This window comes from Argopecten irradians, chromosome 12, assembly GCF_041381155.1.
Source record: "Argopecten irradians isolate NY chromosome 12, Ai_NY, whole genome shotgun sequence".
Taxonomy (NCBI): Eukaryota; Metazoa; Mollusca; class Bivalvia; order Pectinida; family Pectinidae; genus Argopecten; species Argopecten irradians.
Window position 1 is genome coordinate 6,931,209 of NC_091145.1, and position 22,639 is coordinate 6,953,847.

At 32.8% G+C, this 22,639-nt stretch overlaps 4 protein-coding genes across 4 annotated transcripts; 1 reads left to right on the top strand and 3 right to left on the bottom strand.

Annotated features, from left to right (window-relative positions):
* Positions 1–1,167: 1,167 nt before the first annotated feature.
* On the bottom strand, positions 1,168–2,058 carry LOC138336614 (ninjurin-2-like). Its single transcript, XM_069286135.1, has 2 exons — positions 2,000–2,058; positions 1,168–1,501 (listed from the first exon to the last, which is right to left on the bottom strand). The coding sequence occupies exons 1-2, from the start codon at positions 2,056–2,058 to the stop codon at positions 1,168–1,170; spliced, it is 393 nt and encodes a 130-aa protein (XP_069142236.1).
* A 3,085-nt stretch (positions 2,059–5,143) lies between these two features.
* On the bottom strand, positions 5,144–10,945 carry LOC138336615 (C-type lectin domain family 17, member A-like). The gene is made up of 5 exons (XM_069286136.1): positions 10,901–10,945; positions 10,137–10,203; positions 8,728–8,819; positions 6,456–6,543; positions 5,144–5,575 (listed from the first exon to the last, which is right to left on the bottom strand). The coding sequence occupies exons 1-5, from the start codon at positions 10,943–10,945 to the stop codon at positions 5,346–5,348; spliced, it is 522 nt and encodes a 173-aa protein (XP_069142237.1). The 3' UTR covers positions 5,144–5,345.
* A 629-nt stretch (positions 10,946–11,574) lies between these two features.
* On the top strand, positions 11,575–20,592 carry LOC138336331 (low affinity immunoglobulin epsilon Fc receptor-like). The gene is made up of 4 exons (XM_069285774.1): positions 11,575–11,663; positions 12,799–12,899; positions 13,969–14,056; positions 15,913–20,592. Exons 1-4 carry the CDS (start codon positions 11,609–11,611, stop codon positions 16,125–16,127), a joined length of 459 nt encoding a protein of 152 aa, XP_069141875.1. The 5' UTR covers positions 11,575–11,608; the 3' UTR covers positions 16,128–20,592.
* Positions 20,593–20,781: 189 nt separating this feature from the next.
* On the bottom strand, positions 20,782–21,980 carry LOC138336332 (ninjurin-1-like). Its single transcript, XM_069285775.1, has 2 exons — positions 21,833–21,980; positions 20,782–21,332 (listed from the first exon to the last, which is right to left on the bottom strand). Exons 1-2 carry the CDS (start codon positions 21,889–21,891, stop codon positions 20,963–20,965), a joined length of 429 nt encoding a protein of 142 aa, XP_069141876.1. The 5' UTR covers positions 21,892–21,980; the 3' UTR covers positions 20,782–20,962.
* Positions 21,981–22,639: the final 659 nt, after the last annotated feature.

Consider the following 22,639-nt stretch of genomic DNA (forward strand, 5'->3'; position numbering starts at 1 on the left):
ATATAACTATACAAACTTAAAAAATAGAAAAATAATAATAATATATAAATAAAAGAGAAATAAAATATAAATAAAAAAAATCAAGTCATTTTAATTATACATGTAAACGCCTATTTATGAAGTTAATAAACTTATTGAAAAAAACAAAAAAATAAAAAAACTACATATTAAACAAAAAACTACAAAAATTAAAAAAAAAATAAAAAAACAAAAATAAAAAGAAGAACTTAAAACATTTTACTAAAAAAAAAAAGTTTGTAATTGACGCAAATATCATCTTATTTACAAAAAAAAAAAAAAAACATAAAGAAAAATCTTTCACATTATGTAAAAAAGAAAACTTAACAAACACTAATTATTATACCATTTTGAATATATTACAAAAACAAACTTGATAATAAAAAAAAAATCAAGAGGAAAAAAAAAAAAATTAAGAACACATAAATTAAAACTCTTATAAAAAATAATAAAAAAATAAAAACTTTTGACAAATTTTAAAACAAGCAAAAGAGATAAATAAAAATTAAAATTAAAAAAAAAATGACAAAAAAAAAAAAAAAAAAATAATAAAATAACAAAAAATATAAATACTATAAAAAAAAAATAAATTATAACAAAAATAAATAATAAAAAAAAAAAAAAAAGTTATTTTTCTTCTAATAAAAAAAAAATGAGAAAAAAATAAAAAAAAAAAACAAAAAAAAAAATTTTGTCAATATGTTTTTGTAGTTTCAGTACGTAATAAAAAAAAATAATAATCCAAAATACTTATATTTCTGAAACGAAAAAAAAATAAAAAGAAAAAATAAAAAAAAAAAAAAATTCAAAAATCTTACAAAAAATAAAAAAAAATAAAAAAAAATAACACCTCTCTATGTAAGGGTTCAGAATTAAAAGTGCTTAAAAATTAAATAAAAAACTTAAAAAAAAAGTCGGAAATACCCCAGGGAAATTGGAAAATTGGTTTTTATTTAAAGTTGAAATAGCTATGGCAATTTTAGTACCCGGCCACATTCAGGAATTTAAGGAATGTTATTAAGAAATGTTTTTAAAAGAATTTTAATTTTTAATTTCTGTCCAAGTCCATATCAAATATTGACATAAATGTCAATAAACATTGGAACGACGGATCATGATGTCCCGCTAGCGTTCACGTCGTGGTAATAATCAGGTGGAGAGGCTGATATTCCGAAACCTCCAATAAGAACGTTTAAAACTGTGATGATAAAATATCACACCAACAACAACATTGTTTATCCTTTTACACCTGAGGTTTTCTCCGTCCTCGTCATCCGTAAACAGGACCAGAACTAGGACGCCGACCAATACCTGTAGTACAAGGGAGGTAATGATGAGTGGTAGCAGTGTCGAGTAGTATCTGTGTGTCGGACCCACGTCTATCACCGCCTTTAGCTGACTCGCGTTGGCCGTCATTAGACCGATGTCCATTAAACCTTCAGCTAATGTCTTCATTTTGGAGTAATAGTTTTTCGACATAATTCTAAACACAAGCAAAAAATACTTATGTGATAATTGTGAAGTTTATGTAAAGAAAAACTGTTGATAAACTGCAGGTAAAAAATAATCACGATATTTGAAAGATAAAAGAAAGAAAGAAAATTTCATGGTGTAATATTATGTAAAGAAACAGAAAAAATGACATCACACCTAAACATAAGGGGCATGAGAGTGTGTGTGGCGCGATACCAGGAAAAAAACCCATGCACAGTTGTGGGATAATTCATACCCGGGAAGAGCCATTATATTCCTAACCTACTCCTAGCACCCCCCCCTCCCCACTTTCCCCTTGTGTCGAAATTTCAGTGTGAAATACTGCAAGTGGTTACGAGGCTGTACAGTGTACACACACCAATGATAGGTTCATGTGTCTGTTTTGTATCAAAAACAATCTGATCACACATAGAAATAACCTTCCCGCCACTTATATAATAAATTATATAATTATTCTATAGAAAGTTACTATTCAGATAATTGTTACCTGGAGATATGTCTGTATACTACTGAGCTACCTTCAGATCTCACCGATTCTTCGTCCATGGTTTAATCCCTCGCGGAGGTAATTATACGTTGTATAGCATAGATGTATATGTATATCATTTTACTTATATACTTTGCCATTTCATTGAATCCACTTAAGTCCTATGTGTAAAAACTTCCTGTAAAACCCATACAATTAAATAACACACACTAGTTACGTGTGATATCCCCATTGTACACATACTTTTTAAACATATCCGGAATGTTATATGTTCAAATTACATAAACTGAATTCTTTAAATTTTGTTTAAAAAACAAAATCCTGGTTCCGAGTTCCGTTTAGCTTAAACGGAACTCGGAACTCGGAACTCGGAACCAACTTCAGCCTCCCTATCCGGAATCCATTCATAATTGCAAAATTGTCTTATTTTTATTGCATTTGAACATACAATATTGTGAAATGGATTTAAAAAAGATTGAAATAAGGCATTAGAACATAAATTACAATTGTGATACTAAATATGTGAACATGAATAATTTTGTTTTAAAGAATACGCTATATATATATGTTGCTACCTCCGAATCTGTGTAACTAGATATTATTGTAGTGGCACTTGAAATATAGAGAATGACATTTCACATATATATTACATGTTAATGAGTCGATATTTGTATTCACCTTAAAGTTAAAAATATAGGAAAACTATTGCACAATTTCAAAACATGTGTACTATAATTTGAAGATGATAATTCCATATGCACACATATAATCTCCGTTCGCACGCAGGAAAAAACTCCGCCGATATTATCCTCACATGATGAGCGGGCCAGACATTTTCTATATTATAAGGTCTTTGTCTATGGTTGTAATACTGATTTATCTCTCTCATACCTACGGGTGTAATACTGATTTATCTCTCTGATACCTACGCATGTATTACTGGTTTATTTCTCTCATACCTACGGGTGTAATACTGATTTATCTCTCTGATACCTACGCATGTATTACTGGTTTATTTCTCTCATACCTACGGGTGTAATACTGATTTATCTCTCTGATACCTACGCATGTATTACTGGTTTATTTCTCTCATACCTACGGGTGTAATACTGATTTATCTCTCTGATACCTACGCATGTATTACTGGTTTATCTCTCTCATACCTACGGGTGTAATACTGGTTTGTCTCTGATACCTAGGCGTGTATTACTGTTTTTCCCTCTTACCTACGGGTGCAATACTGGTATGTCTCACACCTGCGTTTGTAATGCTGTTTTCTCCCATATCTTTGTGTGTAATGCTGGTTTTCTCTCATACCGTGTGTAATTATGGAAAAAAATATACCCCGTCTAGCTTTATCAGCAAAAACAAATAACATTTTCAGTGGGTCTACTGACAAACACTTAGACTATATCGTCCCACTTTCAACAAATCTAGCACAAGAACGGTCTTTAATGAGGGTTTTAATAAATTTGCGGTGACGCATCTGTGTGAATTATAAATGTATTCCACTGGTGTAATTTTGGTTAACAAGATAAACGAGATGTCCCGAATAGAGCAAATAACTTTCAATTTTAGTCAGCCAATGACATTATCTCAGCGATTGGTTACATAATGGTGCATGTAAAAGCTTCACCGCTAACTCCAAAACCAGACTAAGATAACTGTGTGTTCGTTTTGTTGAAATGGGAGTCCTATCGCCTTACTGACGGCACGTTGTAGAGTTGTGAAGAATGGCGTTAAATAAAAAAAAATATCGACCTTTTCAACGGTAATAACGTGAAGATACACTAACAATTTATTTTTTGGTCGATAAAACTTTGTGGGGTAGATGTTTCGTCATTGTCAGCTTTCCATCTTTTGTTGTTATATGATCTAGATCCAAAAAACTCAAAAATGATCTATGGGCAATTTGGTAGGTCCACATATATATTTATATGAAATGTAACTAATTATCTAATGCTTATATGTTATTTCAACATATGTCCATATTGAAATATACTGCAAGGGCACATTTTTGTGTTGTTCAAAGGTAGCTTCATAGTTCTAGAAATGACAACAATGTCAATTATTAACTTGATTTAAAGAAAAATATTAATCTAGACTCACGTCTTACAGGAATTTATAAAATGGAAACTACATAATTTAACACTTCATGTATTAATCGATTCCATATATATTTCGAGAGTTGCCTCCCTTAAACCATGCATTCATTTCATTTAAAGTATATTATAAAAACAGGTTAAACAGGTGTTTTAAATAATCAGTGATCGGAACAGACGCTAAAGACACGAACTCGTCTTACAATCTTCAAACTTTAAGACCGCCACATATGACACGTGCATTTACAGGGCTTGAGTTTGTCAATTGTAATAACCAATATCAAATTATTGAACTACACACGTGCGTTACGTGAACTGAACTTCACAGTAGAGATAGACGGCGGCATCCTTCAGGGTGGCCGGGTATGATGTAATAGTGTAAATGTCGGTCTTTCTATACAGCCCACGTCTGGGCGTCGGTCAGTTTAGGGATTGGTCGCTTTAGGAGGAGGATATGAAATATATTCAACGCCAATTTGATATTCTATAAACCATGGTTTATTCCTTAACCGCATTGGGTGCAGAATGTCATACACAGGTTTGCAACATGTGATTTTATATATCTAAATGCAGTGCATTACCAGCAATGACAGCTAGGTCATTGCCGCTTTTCTATTGACCATAACAAACATTGCGGGATGAATACACATTTTATATTTATCAAAATGAAAAAAAATCTAATTATTTATGTTTGATATAAGTTTATATAATTGTGCATTGAGATATAAATAAGGTCTTATTCATACAGTGATTTTATCCCGAAATAATTCTCAGAACTCAAAGGATATTTCTTTATTTTAATGAAAACATGGTACAGCAAAGGAAAGTAATCATCATCTAAAGACCTGACGATGCTCTAGCATCAATTTACGCTTGAATTGTTTTCTAGCACTGTAAAGACGTAATATCAAAACGCTCTGAAGACGTCTGTAAACGTACTTATATAGCGCAGTCTAATTTCAGCACAATAGCGAAAAAATGTTATGATTTATTAGTTCTAATTTCAAGCTGGTTCAATACCGGAAATACTATAATACCCTCTAACAAAATGTAACGCTGTAAATGAATAAGAGCTTTTAAGACAGCGCGAAAAGCGCTAAAATAAAACTACCACTAAAATAAGAACGTTTATAATATCATTATGACATTATCCGTGGATGTAATGTAGCAGGAGTATTATGTTTATAAGATTCTGTAGATTGTAACAGTGTGGTAGTCTTCAACGGCTCCAATGTGGTGTATGTCTATAACGTCGAGATGTTATAGGGCCTTTCACATGCCGAATTGGCATTAGTTATCGTACACCTGAAGTCAAGCCAATAACCGGTTTTGTTAATGACGACACAGTCTTGGTCTTCCGCGTTACTGGGTTCGCCATCCTTCCATTGAATGAAAGACAACGGGTCCCCAGGTCCCCACTTCCATTCACCCTCCACATCCTTATCATTGGCACCAATCCACACAGCCCAAAAACCTGTGAATATACCAGGTATAACATGGATATACATCTCATCATTGTTTATCCAATACATTGCAATTGCTGGAAATGACTTACTCTTTAACTTTAATTGACTTCAAATATTTATCAATCAACATGTAGATGTTTTAAAAGCCACCAGTTTTCTACATAGATCAATTTTCGCAAATACATATGTATGTAGCATAAACGAAACATTTGTTGTATCCACGGCAATGACGTGAAACAGGTCAGATACCACCTGCCCGATCACGCAGATTTTCTCCTAGTACTCTGGTTTCTTCCACTCAACGACCCACTGCACGCTTAGAGCCGGACAATGGAAAATAATTCGTTGAAGCTATAAAACGTATTCGTCAGTTTGATTTTTGGTAATGAACTTTGGTAGATTAACATCGGTATCCGCGCAAAAATTATTCCAGACAAGAAGTGCAAATATCACTTACATATTTTTACATTTTCAAGAACATCTTTATTATTAGTTCTCATTTTGCAATTTTAGCATTAGTTTTGTTCCCATTGTGTGATAAATTGTAATATTTGCGCTATTTATTTTAATAAGTTGTATTTTAAAAACGAACTATTTTCTTAAGTCTCTCGTGGTAAACTTGCGCAAACCTAGGTTTAGAAATATTTGGAACAGTTTGTAATAAAAAAATTAAAAATTGAATAAATTGAATTGAAATGTAAGAATTTTGTTTTGATCGATTTCATGTGGTGATGAATTGGGTTCCTCTTAAAACAAGTGAAGTTCATATAAATTTCACGTGAATTTCACGTAAAAAAAATCACGTGAATTTTTTGTGAAAAAAATTACGTGAAATTCACGTGAAGATATATTGCATGTGTTAACTCTGTTAATTGTTGGTAAACTTACCGCGTCTTAAAACTTCAGATTTGAGAAAGGAATTGACCTCTTCATTGTCAACTCTGATTAGTTTGGAATCCATGCCTTCACACAGTACCTTTTTGAGGGATTAGACATTTGTATATAATCAGATAATCGAATATTAACAATAGTATAAAATCAAGTAATAAACATAGCTTGATTTAAAACATCTACTTCCTTTAAAAAGCCTCGTACAACACATAAGGGTATAGTAAAAACATCCTTAGTTATTGCCACAATTTCAGTATTTTAATATTCAATTGAGCATATGCATATTAATTTAAAAGAAACATAGAATATATTATGATTGAATATATCTTTTAACATATTCAAAATATAGGAACGAGTTATTTTGTTACATTATTTGATTTGTTTTACACTTGAGCAAGAAGAAAACACCCAAAACATTGAGTATCACAAACAAAAACTATACAAACGTTATATAGTTTTTAAGTTCTAAAAGCACTTCCCTCATTGATTCCAAGTCATTAACAATTATTGATTAGACCTCATATAGGGATTGGATTTCGTTTTTATGTTAACCATGCTTGTATGGAGCAATTCCTCTAAGAATATATTCTATGGGGCGCGTTAGCATAACGTAAACATAAAAACGAAATCCAATCCCTATATTTACACTCACACGACTTTTTATTTATATTTTAAACAATTAAATCGTCATTTGAAAGTGACGTAATTATTCAATAAAGTCGGTCAAAAGTGGGAGGAGCTTATTCAATTAAACAGCGAATGATGACTCTTCACGTTTGGTAGAATTATTCATCCGCGACGACAAAAAAGTGCAATAATTTTAATATAAAAAAAACATAACAAATAAAGTAAATTTCAGTGATAATTTTATTTAATCAGCTCAAAACTTTAAATATATATTCAATTTTGCTAAAAGTTAAGATATAGTGTAATAACATACAGTATTTTAAACTCGGCCACATGTGTGAACTCGGTGACCGTTATTGTGCTGCGAGGCGAAGCTGACGCACGCTTACACACTGGAGTTTGCCGAAGTTGTCAAAAGACCAGTGTTCAAGTAGCTCAATGTTTGAGATTGTCGTCTGACATGACGATAGGAGCCATGTGATTATATAATTTACACTTAGATCCATTGCCATCGATAGATGGAACAACTTTACTTGTGTTCGATGGATACAATGTATTTGTGGTGACGCGTTACTGTCAACACGTGGATTACTGGCGGTGCATGTTTTTATAATACACATGATTAAATTCTCAAAGAACAAAGAGAAGAGAATATGTTTATAGCTGACCTCTGTCAGAGGGTATCACGCCCGTCAACCCCAAAGACTCGATTGTAGGACACAGACACAGAGGTAATGTTTACATTTGACATCCATCATTTTTAACAAAAAATGAAAGCACTGCACGTCGCCCCGGTCGGGATATTTTTCCAAGTTTCTTTTTTTTTCATCAACTCAAAGTTTAAACATTATATCATGGTTTGATGTGACCAGTTTTCCCGAGTTCCGAGTAATGTTATTTAATATGATTTTTGAAATCATGAAAATCAGCTATTTTACCTAGTTTTTCGAAAATCAGATATTCAAAACCGGAAGTGCATTTCATTTTATTAAAATATAAGTTAAAATACTATTTTTTTTCTATCCAAAATCGTACTCAAACCATCTGAAAATTACTGAACTTTTTAAAACATATCAAATTAAATTTGTTGTATTCAACTATTTAAGAGTTTATCTTAAAACCCCTAAGCACATACAGAGGTACATCTGCCGATCGTAAAATTGGAGGAGTTGCCAATCTCTATGTATATATGTTTCTGATAAATATAAAACATATATGTATTGTTCACTTTTTTCCAAAATTCTATGAAAAACAACAATATACACGTAATGTTGCGTCAAAATGTAAATAAAGCAATGTGTTTCTTTTAAAAAAAGTAGCACCTTTATGTTGCATTGAACATTTTCATACGCAAGTTCAAAGTTCAATGTGATCATGCAGTTATGGTAAATAAAATCGGCTAGTATTTGCGTATAGTGAACAAGCCTAGCAAGTGTAAATATATATTGTTGAGAGAAATTAAGTGTGTTATGTTTTCCTTCACTAATTATTTCTTTTATGTTTTATTTATTTTATTGTATACCCTCCACCACCAAAACGAAGCCAATTATTACATTTTCCTATTAAGTTTTTCGTTTATTCATTCATTATTAATTGTTAATTTTATTTGTTCAAAACTGGATCGCAACAAAAACATACTTACGGCATTCTCATCCAGAGATCTTGTACTATCGAAGTAGTAGCATTTACGGTTGAAAGGCACCCATTTGTCAGAAGGACATACGTCTGGAATGTTGGAAAAGAAACAGTTATACAAACAACATTACACTACATTACATCTATCAGTTACGTTTTACTCCTCATGTTACCATGCTACAAATGTATGATATTTTGTTCTGACGTTTTAATAACAAAAAATGGCTAAGCTAAGATTCCCCAAAAAACTATACGACCGTAAAAGGTTATATAGAATCAAATATAAAATGAAATTGTGTTGTTGAAAGATGCTAGACCGCTGACTAACGGTTTCTATTCTTTATCAAAAACGAGTTAGTATTTTTTTCAGTTATAAAAGTCACTTGTTTTAAACCATTACCAATTCAAAACCATTGAAAAGTTATACTTCTTATTTTACTTCAAGGGAAAGAAAAAAACATCAAAAATGGTTAATTGCGTCCTAAAACAAATCCACGGTACTATGTCCTGTATTGAATGCGCTGATTGCATATGCACCAAAAGCAAAATGAATTATTTGTATACATTTTTGCGTTAATATATACATGATTAAACGTCAGTTATTGTTTAGATAATGAGTATAATTTATGCTCTGTTGATGGTGCAACATCTTCAATAATGCAAATCTGAAGACGTGTTTTATTCTTCTAACATTGAACGTTTTATTCACACAAGTGTGTCGCTTATCTAAAGTAGAATTATTAATCTAGGTATAAAAGTCGATATAATGATTAATCCGAAGTACACATAGTCGACTCTTCCATCATTAAAAGAATACTTTGTGAAATCTGATATAGGTATGATTCTAATTGAAAATTTTCATTTCATTTTCGGTTGGGTTTTTTTGCGAGCCTTGGCATCACGTCATGACGTCACAATTGATTTCCAGCCAATGAAAAGCGTTTCAGGATATATATATACTACACTTGGTGACAAACATATCCCATGGGCAAAGTCACTGGATATCAGGCAGATTATGTGATGATTTTTAATATCCTATTTGAACGATCCTTCATCCCCTACATCTTGCCTCAGGTGTGACTATTTTATTCTATGTCCGTGTTAATTTGTGTCTATCATGTTCTAGTTAGTCTATGTTAAAAAAGAAACATAATTGGTATACTGTGATTTTTGTTATGTTTTTTTATTATCTCTTCTTGATGAATTTTGCCTCGTGGAATTCTTATACTATACACTTGTATTTAAAACGCAAGATATTCCTCAGTGAGTTCAAGTATTAAGACACAACGAAATGGCACGCGCAATTGGATGGAAAGTAATGCTTGAGTTAACAAAAGCGGTATATGAGAGGTTAATCAACTTTCCCTTGGATACGTGGACAACAAGTGAATTTTGTTCTAGCAACAGAAATTTTACCTAGGCCATAACAAACGTGGTCCCCATTCTTCATGTCTACACAAACTTCCGCATCAGAACAGTTGTGCTGCAAACAGAACACAACATCAATCTAAATCGCGAAATTAAGTCGTCAAAAAATATATCACAAGACATGAACTAATGAAATTAAAGTTAATTTGTCAACTCTGTCATATGCAAAATTACTTGTATCGTATAAATCATATTAAAATAGATACAAACATATACATCAAATATTAATCTTTTTTTTTTCGGGCTCGAAACAAAAACAAAATAAAATAAGTAAAAAAATTCTTTAAAAAATGATAATAACATCAGAAAGTAAATATCGATGACCTAAGATGAGGTTACAACATCAAACTTTCATTTGCAACATTTTGCAACCTAAATGCAACGTTGCGATCGGACCTAATAAAAACGTCCTCCGGATGTTGTGTGCCCACTGGGATATATGAATTACAGAGTGATTCTTCGAGGAAAGATGTGTAATTTTACCGCCAGGTATAACATACACGATAATTGACATGCCGCATGATCTAGTAACCAACATTTATTGTAAATATTTAATGTAGGGATATATTTCATAATGCAAAATGGACACTTTTTGATATATTTGGAACATACTCCATGTGGATGTATCCGTAAAAGCTACAGGTGTCTTTTAATGTCTACAGATGAACTATTAATTTTTTTAACTTCAAACATACATTATGCCTTCTATTTTTTATTATTTTTCGAAACATATTATTAGCCGAATTTTATACCATTTTACAGATATCCCGTTTCACACTTAGGCCTCCAGTGGCCATCCTTAATTTTCCACTAAATGAACAAAGGACCTTCGAATTCCCCAAAATATTGATTTGGGGATAGATGTTTTTCTTTATCGCCGATTTGCTGGATCATTTTGTAGTGAGAGCAGAATTAAACTTATTTTTTAAAAATGGTCGTCCTGTGTGGTACATTCAGTTATAACAAACGATAGGTGTCTTTGAGCCTGCAGTTTTAATAATGCAATCTAAACTATGGTTAATGGGACATCATTAAGACTTGTATCTGCTGTACTATCAACTAGAAAAAGCCCAGGAGTTCAGTATCTGAATCAGTTTAATCAAAACTTGAATCATCACAACATTCAAGGGGTTACTATCACTGTCGTTATATTAACCATGGACTATATCAAAGCAAAACTGAATATGTTTGAATTTTTGATTATCATCAAAAGATTCGATGTACGATACATTATATGGCTTTAAAGTTGTAGGTCTCTAGGCAGGTAATTGGTCAACTGTTTCTCTTAAAACACCTTCAGTTTTACAGTTACTGTGAAATAGTCTAATGTGGATATAACGTCAAACAGAGGATGCCCTTGTCTTAAACCCAAATGTTATAATGTCATTCTACCATATCCACAAATCACGCTTGGATTACAGATGGGCAATTCGGGATGTTTACAAGACAGCTGTTCCGATATGGAAATGTGTGTCGACAAGAAGGATGGAAACCACGTGTGTGTACAGGTCTTAGGTAAGGACGTCAAGACCAAGGATCAGGATCATATATTGGCAATATTTACTGCGATTCTCTTTTAAAGAACTTCTCACGCTTATGAAATACTGCATAGGTCAATGAATGGAACAATCAAATGTATATCGATATACTAAGTAAAGATACAGCATATATTTTATGGTTGCGTATGAAAACCCTGTGTTATAATAAATGTATAGGTATATGTAGTAATAACTTAGTCCGTTTTTGATTTATGTGTGTTTTGAAAAATCGGAGCCAGATATCACATATGGTGAGCCTTACATATTATTGACGAGTGTTACATTACACATGTGTGTCAACGTAATAAAATACTGATATTCTTCGTTGTATGAGTTAAACATAGACCGTCTTTGCAAACAGCAACCACATTAAAACGCAGTTTACTACACAGCGCATGCTTGTGTTCAAACTTAACTTTAATTGGCCAAGATTTCCACTTCAACCAAAGGCAAAGCCTATCAAATGAGAAGGATTTGAGAAATGCGTTAAACATGATATCGCATCATATGTGGTCCATATTCCCAGGTAATGTAAGTGACCGTAAAACATAACTCTGCCTAAGATTTTTATTTTCATGGTGATTTCATTCCACGATTTAGACTAACGTTTGACTTCATTAGCAATGCTTTAAACAATTTTATGATTTCTAATTACCAACGAAATATGCTAAATTTCATCATAATCGAAAATATGTTAGTTTAAAGTATGCTAAATTACAATTAAAAAGCAGTTCTAAATTGTAATAAAAAATCTCAATATTGTAATAGAAAAAAATCTATATTGTTATGCAAAAGTTGCAATAAAAATCATTCTAAATTACCATAAATTTTTTTTTAAATTTTAATTAAACATAATCCAAAGTGTAATAGAATCCAATTCTAAATTGTAATAAAATACGATTCTAAATTGAAATAAAAAAGAAATACTAATATGAAAAAAAAAAATCTAAATTGCAATAAGAAACATTTATAAATTGTAATAAAAAATCTAAATTGTAATAAAAAAACAATTCTAAATTATAATTAACAAATCTAAATTGTAAAAAAATAATTCTAAATTGTAATAAAAAAATCTAAATTTAATAAAAAAAATATCTAATGGCGTTTTCCAGACATTGATTTACCTGACGTGTGCCCTACGGCTGACTGGATGCCTTTCAACGGGAAATGTTACTACTATAATCAGACAAAGATAACCGCAAATAATCTTAATGTAAGTAAAGAATCATTGTTTTATAATATGACGTTATATACATGTATAAATTATAAAAATATCTTTTTTGTTATGTCCCCCAAACTAAGTGTAGGGACATGTTGTTTTTGTTCAGGTTCTTCATAATATTGTTATTATTATTTTCGTTTCTTCCACTTTCTTCCGCCGGAATGGTTTCCGACACTTTTCTCAGAAACCACTAGAGCGATGATCATGATCCTTGGAAGACATACTCCATAGGGCGTGGGGTGGTGCATAAAGGCTTTTTTCCGGGGCCGGAAGATAGCCGCCAGGAAACACTTCCTGTTTTAGGTTTCGGTCTCCGATCTCAATGAAAATTGGTCAATAGGGGTTTTAAGGTATGGGGTATATTTTCATAAAGATTTTTGGTATTTTAAAAAGGCTGCTAGGCCAACTTCCTGTTTGAATATTTCGGTCTCTGATTTCAATGAAAATGAGTATATGGGAGTATTAAGGGATGCTAATCAATATGATAAAGATTTGAAAGATTATCGTTGGATCAACCTCCTGTTATCAGATTTTCGACTCGTTGAAATGAATCATGTCCATAGTGATGAAAAGGGGCCTTTGATTGGTCAAACTTTAGATAGTGTTAAAAAACACCAACATTAATTCATAGTAGTTATAGGGTCGATCATTTTCACAAAAAACAACAACATTTTTCTCTCTCGCGTTTTTACCCATACCAGGTAGGATTTTAAGGCTTTAGGACAGAAACAAGACCTTGCCTCTAAAATATGCATTATCTTTTTAAATGGTTATGTATATGAAGATAATCTAGTTTCGACACCAGCTTCACATTTCCCGTACAGTCATGATCACTGCAAAATCAATTTCTTCTGAAAATAGTCTTGTTTTAGGTATGCACATTTTAGGAAACCCTGAATTCCAATATAAATATATATATTAATTTTATAGCATTAAGTCTGTATGCATGCTTAATTGACATTACTGACAAGACAACATTACTATAGCAAGTTTACACCTACAGGTTTTATTGATTATTGAAATGAAATTGTTATGCTGTTACTTTTTCATTGTCCATAAGGAGATCTGCAACAGTATGAATTCGACACTCATTAGAATCGACGACGCAGAAGTTCAAGACTTCCTCAAGTCGGAAGTAGATAGACAGGGTATGTATTCGAATTTTATTTAAATCTTATTTCTTTAACTGTTAGATTGTTTTTTTTTTAATTTTCTTTAACCATGAAGGTTTCTTTTAAGTCAGTGCTTTGACATTGGCCTACATGCAATTTTTTGAGAATTTTGTAAGAATCATATTTTCTCTTAAAAAATCACAGCATAAATCTATATATTCGAATTTTTATTCATTTTTTTTCTTGTTTGCTTCTATTACGGTAGCGCACATTCGTTGACTTATATTGGTTTGAAAAATTAGATACATGTATTATAAGCCATACCGGATTTTTTGATAATGTTCTGATCGCCAGACAGTATTATGTAGCTTAAATCTTCCAATCCATTCAATTCAATGTAGTATGCACAGTACAGACGTCTCGTGTTGTACCTTTAAGTTGTTTTACGTTAGGTTTTTTAGATTTACGTACCCGTTCGACAAGAACTTTTGTTATTCTGGGTACGAATACAGTGCACTTTTAAGGTTTTAGACCCTGTTTAAACTAGTGATATTTTGTATACCTGTACATGTATATATCGCTTCTTGTGTGTTCTTAGTTGATAAACAGTGTAAATGCATGGGACCTAACCTTATGTAATACCATGAACTCGTAGATTGTGGCGTTGTTTGTAAATGCCATATTTGCATAAAATAAATACTCACCGGTATATGCATTACAAGGTAAAAGGAACTCGATGTGTTTGCTTTGTAATGTTGAATCCGCTGAAATAAGCGCTCCCCTATATGTATATATAATGGCATGACTTGTTGGTGATAAATATGTGCCGAAACCTGTGGACAGAAATGATCATATTTTTCACATTTTGCCAAGATCAACACTTTAAGACTCTTTCATATGTGGATATGAAATATCAGGGATACTCTACCCGATGGTCACACAAAGATAAACCCTGAGGATTGCATTTGTGATCCCGAGGGAAGAGTATATCCCTATCCTTCATATTCACATATAACAGAGGTTTTTTTCTCTCATTTTCTCTCATTCCTCGACGTTTTATTGCAATTTAGCGAAACAATGTCAAAATTATACGCAGAACATAGTCATTTTGTTGACACATGGGTAGCCATGCAACACAGTCTCACGCGACATGATTGTATTGCCCGAGACCAGATCGTATTACACATGTAAGTTATGGAGATAAGCCGAAAACTGTACAATATGTTGGAGAAAGAACTGTATCGAGGCCCGTCAGGATTTGAGTCACATATAAGACAGTAAAAGGTAACATATAGGACAGTTTCAGGTAATGGTCCCATAATCCTTGAGTTAAAGTACAGAAACAACAATAGATGACATCACAACTATGATTTAAGTATGAGAGAAAAAAACAGTTGTAATACTGTAGGTTTAGTCTAATGCATGCGTATAGGTTTTCATCAAATCAACTTACTTTTCAAGTTTACCAAAGAAATGACATATATGGGACAAAAAAGTAATTCCAATCGTGTGGACAAGCAAAAATGTCAAATTTTTAAGGCGATCTGCCCTTTTATCAAGGCACACAAAACGAACACGATTACATAATATGACACAAACAGTAAAACGGGACAATGAAAGAAGACAAATATTGAACAGCACAATGGAGTGCAATTAATTCACGGTTGGAATTACTTCTTTGTCACATATTCACCATTTGGAGTAATTCGTATCCCTCAGTCTTACGTTTGATGGGATCCAGTGTCATCTTGAAATTCCTGTTAAAATAACTTACCCCTAAGGAAACGATATAGTGTTATATAGAATTATACAAGCAATTTATAAGTTTACATAATAAAATTAATAACTCAAAAAGGGTCTAAAACTCGAATGCATATCTCCTATACTTACAGGTTTGGGGACAATGTGGATTGGACTCAAGAAGGTGAATGGTGAATGGGTTTGGGGATCTGAGGATCCCGTCACATTCGACGGATGGAGTCCAGGTGAACCCGATACGTCGTATGAAATGTGTGTTTTCATAAGTAAACTAGGATGGGGTAACTGTCAATGTTCAGATATTCGTAGGATTGGATGTGAAAAGCCTTACCACATCCCATCCCGGTAGCCATTCTGTTACACATTGAACAATGTAATTACTGGTACATCTGGTGGTCCGTTTGTGCATATTTCCATCTTTGTATATTACAGAGTTAGCTCCCTTGAGGTTAGGTATAAATTATGGTGTCATTATTTTGTGGGAGCAATTCACGTCGTTTTCTCCGAAAAATGTGATGTTACGTTCGCAAATACAAGACGTCACAATCTATACCAAACCGCAAGGGCAGATAACTCTGTAATATGCAAATACAGAATAGTTATATCGCAATCTCGCCCTGTCGACGACACGTCAATTCAATCAAGTGTATTCCTAATAAAAAAAATGAAAAGAAAAACAGAAGAAAAGAAATAAGTATAAGGATTATATTTAACATCTATATGACAACATATTGCATTTGTTCAATGGGCCCTGCAGGTAGGGCATTAGAATTGTACCTGCTGCCCCTATTGCATGATCGTAAAAGGCGACTAAATTTAGGATCTTATCTTTTCTCTTCTTCCTAACTGACCTTATCTTTCCTAATGCCTCCCTTGGCACCGCCTCACTTTTGGCCTTGAGTTGAGCGTTCGCCCCTGTGAGGAAGGCTCTGGGTTCTGTCCCCTAGCCGAGATACACCAAAGTCTTTAAAAGTGGTAGTTTCTACTCCTGCTTAGCGCTCAGCATACAGGGAGTGGGATGACTGGTTGGCCCGTTGTCAGTATAATGTGACCGGGTGGGGTGTGTTGCTTGGTGTCTTCGGCGGCATGCTTCAGTGATATAGCACTATAAAAGGGCAACAGTTCCACTATACAAGAAGACACAACATGAATATACCGCAATCTCCCAAAACACGCACCTCGCACAACATACACGCAACACACCGCATACATGGGAGGCCGTCCTTACATGACCATAGCTGTTAATAGGACGTTAATTAATCAAACAAACAAAAAAATTGTTCAATATAATTGGCTGAGAACATAGCCACTGTAATACAACACAAGTTATGATACATATCAATAAAGTTATCGTTCTGCTGTGAGAAAAAAAAGTAACACATAATAAGGGATGCGATGATATTAAAGTATTTTATAATTACGGTATATAAGATATGAAATTAGAAGGTACTGGCAATAAGAAGACTGATGTGCATTTTTTAACGTTTGTTAGTGGAATGATACCAGTCAATGAATATGACCTAAGGACTTATGCGCGTGACCTAGTCAATGTGACCTTAGGATGCAACTATCATAAATAAGTCATGTCCAGGTCCAAATGAAGTACTCATTACAAATAACGAAAAGGTTTAAATGCTAAAACAGAACAAATGCTTAACTAGGTCACTGTGGCATACGTTTTGAAATTTTCATCACCTTCTGAACAGAGTTTCACAAACCAATTTTTTACATAAAAAATGACAAAAATATCTCTATTATGATATTTAATTAATTAGGACTTAAACAATGAAAATGACAATTTTCACCCTTTGACCTCTGACCTATGAAATAACCATGAGCCAAGAAAAAATGGATATTTTGAATAACTTACAATATACAGCTGACCCTAAGGTATTACAAACCCGCGCTCGGTTAATTCCGTCGAACCAAACAGATATGAGGTGGGCGGGACTTGTTTCATCATTGATGAAATGGCGTTAAATAGAGATTGAACAGTGTTTTGATTGCGTTAAAGGTGGTATGAACGCAATGGGATACAGACATATTCAATGTAGCGCGTTAGCGCTACATGTAGAATATGTCTGTATCCCATTGCGTTCATACCACCTTTAACGCAATCAAAACACTGTTCAATCTTTATATTTACATAAATAAGTCTACTTTTACGTCAAATTTAAAACGGTGATGGTTGCTAAGTTGGGTAACTACGGTAGTCAGGATGACCGAAGATATAGTTCCGATTGTTGAATGTTATAGCTGCAGTTTGATTTGAAATATAACAATGACACCTTTAATTATTTTTAAATTACCTGGTATATTTTTTTCCCAATTTGATAATGTATCAATAATGTCCATATTGAATCAAAATTGAGATAACTGAGGCGGAGCGACTACCGGTATCGTTGTCATGGTAGTGATGCGGTCCGAAGTGGAGCGAGCCGCCATATTTGATTTTCATCCGAGGAAAGTAACTGTGAAATAGTCTGTTGATCAAATGGTATGACTGTTGAGCTGCTGAATGTTTCTAATGTATGTATCGGTCTACGTACGCGATATAGACTAAATTCTTCATAGTCACGACTTTTATTTTATTGTACGGATGATAGACAAGTGTTTGCATGGTGTGTGACTGACTTAACTATGGAATTCCTTGAACATTCCTGAGGAAAGCCCCCGGTTGTAGACCCGACCAGCGATTCTTTTTGTTGTTTATTACCGTTACAATGCTTGAACACATATTCTGTTTTGATGTCAAATACATTTTAATTGGATCTAATAACAACTATTAAATATTATTTTGAATCCGATAACGATGAAACTTTGTTTACATTTCATACAGTAGGCCAACCGAGTAGGCTAATGACGAGCATGTTATTGTCTGTGCCGCCTAAGGATCAGTCTTGAGACAAATAGAAGACCGAAATCGTTTTTAGTTTATTATTAATTCAAAGCAAATCTGTCATCTGTGAAAAGGTAAAATGTAAATTAAGTAATTATAGTTTATTTAGATTATCATATGACGCAAAATCTTACCGAAGCGTGAACTAGAAATAGTCCGATCCTACTTTGGGTTTGTATTCATACGTCGTTGCGTTTACGCTAATTTGAACGCAACTCCCCTCCCGTTGGCTATATAGAGGCATATGTAAATATAGGTATATATGCCACTGGGCGAAAGCTTTGATATGCTATTTTGTGTTCAGTAATGTATTGAAATCCGTCAAGTTTGAGGAATTAACTGAACAAAATCATTGAAATTGACAGACAAACGTGTAAAATTTCTTGTAAATATTAATTACAACACACGAGATTTATGCACAGTCCTGTAAAATTCATGATTTTCATGGTTTATGTACAATTACCTAAAGGATTACTTTTAAGAATAATCAATAACAACTTCTAAATGTGATATGAAAATGTACACAACAGTTATGTTTCATGCTCTCACCGTATGTATATGTATTTACTAATATTGATAGCACGTATGACTATTTTCCCAATTGTAAAATTATATTTTTCTGATTTTTTTTTATTAAAATCAATACAGTTTTAAAAATATTTGCCTGGATGTATAAACTCATTCACCGCTTTAGATATAATTAAGCAGTTTCAAATCATAATTTCATTATGAAATTGCAGGGATGATTTTTATATGTATGTGGCATGGTCGACAACAATATTTTAACTATAAGGTGGTCGATACTATTAGGCACTTTCATATGTAGATTTGGATGATAGGGATATTCTACCCGAGGGTCAAAATGTGTTGTTAAAGCCGGGGATTGCTGAGGGTATTGCAACATTTCGTGATTCCCAGGGTAGAAATTATAGATATTTTGCTCTGATGCTTCGACGTTTTTTTTGCATTTTAATCTTAAGACTAACTGCCATCTTGTAAATAAATTCGTGAAAAACCGCGACTGCAAGTCATTTCTCCATACAAAAAATATCGGGATATTTTCAAGAAAGAAAGAAAAGGGTAAATTGAATATTGGCATTCAAAAGACAATATAGATACTTATTGTATAATATCTCTATATATAAATATAAACATTAATATTGTACATCGATTGCGAGTTAAACCACTTATACAAATCACTTTCGATGGCCTGGATGAAAGCACGCGAGGTTTAAGAGTAAGAAAAAACCGGAGTGCCCGGAGAAAACCTACATGATCGTGACTCCTAACCTTTTTATTAGTACCACCGCTTCCAAATGATACATCATATGTAAAGTGAGTATGAGAAAGTGATGTCAACTGTTATCTTTCTCTGTACTTTTATAAAGGCGGAAAAAGCAAATAAAATTGATAAAAGTCTAAATTAAAAAAAACTATATATATATCATTTAAGTTTAAACTATTGTTGATTATTCTTTTTCTGTTATTTACTAGTATTTCTCAATATTAAATGTTAATGAGAGCGAGTGGTCATGCAGATAATGAAATTAACATGTACCAAAGTTATTATTTGTTGTAAATCAAGTAGTAATAGGTTTAAATACATTGTACGAGTATGACACTTATTTCTGTTCCCCATCGATTTCAAATTCATTGTAATAAGTATGTGCTGATCATAATACAAGAATGATTGGATAAAGAAAGTTATAACCTTCTTATAGTTGTATACAAAATTTACCTCCCCTTGGTCACTGAAGCTTCAATAAAAAGTAGAATATATATTATATATCAAGTCATTTTAATTATACATGTAAACGCCTATTTATGAATAATAAACTTATTGTCTTAAAACATTTTACTAGTTTGTATTGACGCAAATATCATCTTATTTAAAACAAATCTTTCACATTATGTAGCACTATTATACCATTTTTGAATATATCCTTGACTTGTTACTTTTGACAAATTTTCGAATAAAGTTATTTTTCTTCTTGAGTTGTCAATATGTTTTTGTATTTAAGTACGTATATTTCTGAAACTTTCAAAAATCTTACCACCTCTCTAGGGGTTCAGATGTTTACAAAAAAGTCGGAAATACCCGAGGGAAATTGGAAAATTGGTTTTTATTTAAAGTTGAAATAGCTATGGCAATTTTAGTACCCGCCACATTCAGGAATTTAAGGAATGTTATTAAGAAATGTTTTTAAAAGAATTTTGATTTTTAATTTCTGTCCAAGTCCATATCAAATATTGACATAAATGTCAATAAACATTGGAACGACGGATCATGATGTCCCGCTAGCGTTCACGTCGTGGTAATAATCAGGTGGAGAGGCTGATATTCCGAAACCTCCAATAAGAACGTTTAAAACTGTGATGATAAATATCACACCAACAACAACATTGTTTATCCTTTTACACCTGAGGTTTTCTCCGTCCTCGTCATCCGTAAACAGGACCAGAACTAGGACGCCGACCAATACCTGTAGTACAAGGGAGGTAATGATGAGTGGTAGCAGTGTCGAGTAGTATCTGTGTGTCGGACCCACGTCTATCACCGCCTTTAGCTGACTCGCGTTGGCCGTCATTAGACCGATGTCCATTAAACCTTCAGCTAATGTCTTCATTTTGGAGTAATAGTTTTTCGACATAATTCTAAACACAAGCAAAAAATACTTATGTGATAATTGTGAAGTTTATGTAAAGAAAAACTGTTGATAAACTGCAGGTAAAAAATAATCACGATATTTGAAAGATAAAAGAAAGAAAGAAAATCTCATGGTGTAATGTTATGTAATGAAACAGAACAAATGACATCACACCTAAACATAAGGGGCATGAGAGTGTGTGGGCGCGATACCAGGAAAAAAACCCATGCACAGTTGTGGGATAATTCATACCCGGGAAGGGCCATTATATTCCTAACCTACTCCTAGCACCCCCCCCCCCTCCCCACTTTCCCCTTGTGTCGAAACTTCAGTGTGAAATACTGCAAGTGGTTACGAGGCTGTACAATGTACACACACCAATGATAGGTTCATGTGTCTGTTTTGTATCAAAAACAATCTGATCACACATAGAAATAACCTTCCCGCCACTTATATAATAAATTATATAATTATTCTATAGAAAGTTACTATTCAGATAATTGTTACCTGGAGATATGTCTGTATACTACTGAGCTACCTTCAGATCTCACCGATTCCTCGTCCATGGTTTAATCTCTCGCGGAGGTAATTATACGTTGTATAGCATAGATGTATATGTATATCATTTTACTTATATACTTTGCCATTTCATTGAATCCACTTAAGTCCTATGTGTAAAAACTTCCTGTAAAACCCATACAATTAAATAACACACACTAGTTACGTGTGATATCCCCATTGTACACATACTTTTTAAACATATCCGGAATGTAATATGTTCAAATTACATAAACTGAATTCTTTAAATTTTGTTTAAAAAACAAAATCCTGGTTCCGAGTTCCGTTTAGCTTAAACGGAACTCGGAACTCGGAACCAACTTCAGCCTCCCTATCCGGAATCCATTCATAATTGCAAAATTGTCTTATTTTTATTGCATTTGAACATACAATATTGTGAAATGGATTTAAAAAAGATTTAAATAAGGCATTAGAACATAAATTACAATTGTGATACTAAATATGTGAACATGAATAATTCTTTTTTTTAAAGAATACGCTATATATATTTATGTTGCTACCTTCGAATCTGTGTAACTAGATATTACTGTAGTGGCACTTGAAATATAGAGAATGACATTTCACATATATATTACATGTTAATGAGTCGATATTTGTATTCACCTTAAAGTTAAAAATATAGGAAAACTATTGCACAATTTCAAAACATGTGTACTATAATTTGAAGATTATTATTCCATATTCACACATATAATCTCCGTTCGCACGCAGGAAAAAACTCCGCCGATATTATCC

Bases quoted from the DNA above. Each gene is read 5' to 3' on its own strand.
- LOC138336614 (XM_069286135.1), bottom strand. From the start codon at position 2,058: ATGGACGAAGAATCGGTGAGATCTGAAGGTAGCTCAGTAGTATACAGA. The intron at 1,502-1,999 runs GTAACAATTATC...GCTTGTGTTTAG, and splicing joins GTATACAGACATATCTCCAG to AATTATGTCGAAAAACTATT.
- LOC138336615 (XM_069286136.1), bottom strand. From the start codon at position 10,945: ATGGCCACTGGAGGCCTAAGTGTGAAACGGGATATCTGTAAAATG. The intron at 10,204-10,900 runs GTATAAAATTCG...TTCTGTTTGCAG, and splicing joins AACGGGATATCTGTAAAATG to CACAACTGTTCTGATGCGGA. The intron at 5,576-6,455 runs GTAAGTTTACCA...GTATATTCACAG, and splicing joins ATCTGAAGTTTTAAGACGCG to GTTTTTGGGCTGTGTGGATT.
- LOC138336331 (XM_069285774.1), top strand. From the start codon at position 11,609: ATGGAAATGTGTGTCGACAAGAAGGATGGAAACCACGTGTGTGTACAG. The intron at 12,900-13,968 runs GTAAGTAAAGAA...ATTGTCCATAAG, and splicing joins TAACCGCAAATAATCTTAAT to GAGATCTGCAACAGTATGAA. The intron at 14,057-15,912 runs GTATGTATTCGA...CTATACTTACAG, and splicing joins GTCGGAAGTAGATAGACAGG to GTTTGGGGACAATGTGGATT.
- LOC138336332 (XM_069285775.1), bottom strand. From the start codon at position 21,891: ATGGACGAGGAATCGGTGAGATCTGAAGGTAGCTCAGTAGTATACAGA. The intron at 21,333-21,832 runs GTAACAATTATC...GCTTGTGTTTAG, and splicing joins GTATACAGACATATCTCCAG to AATTATGTCGAAAAACTATT.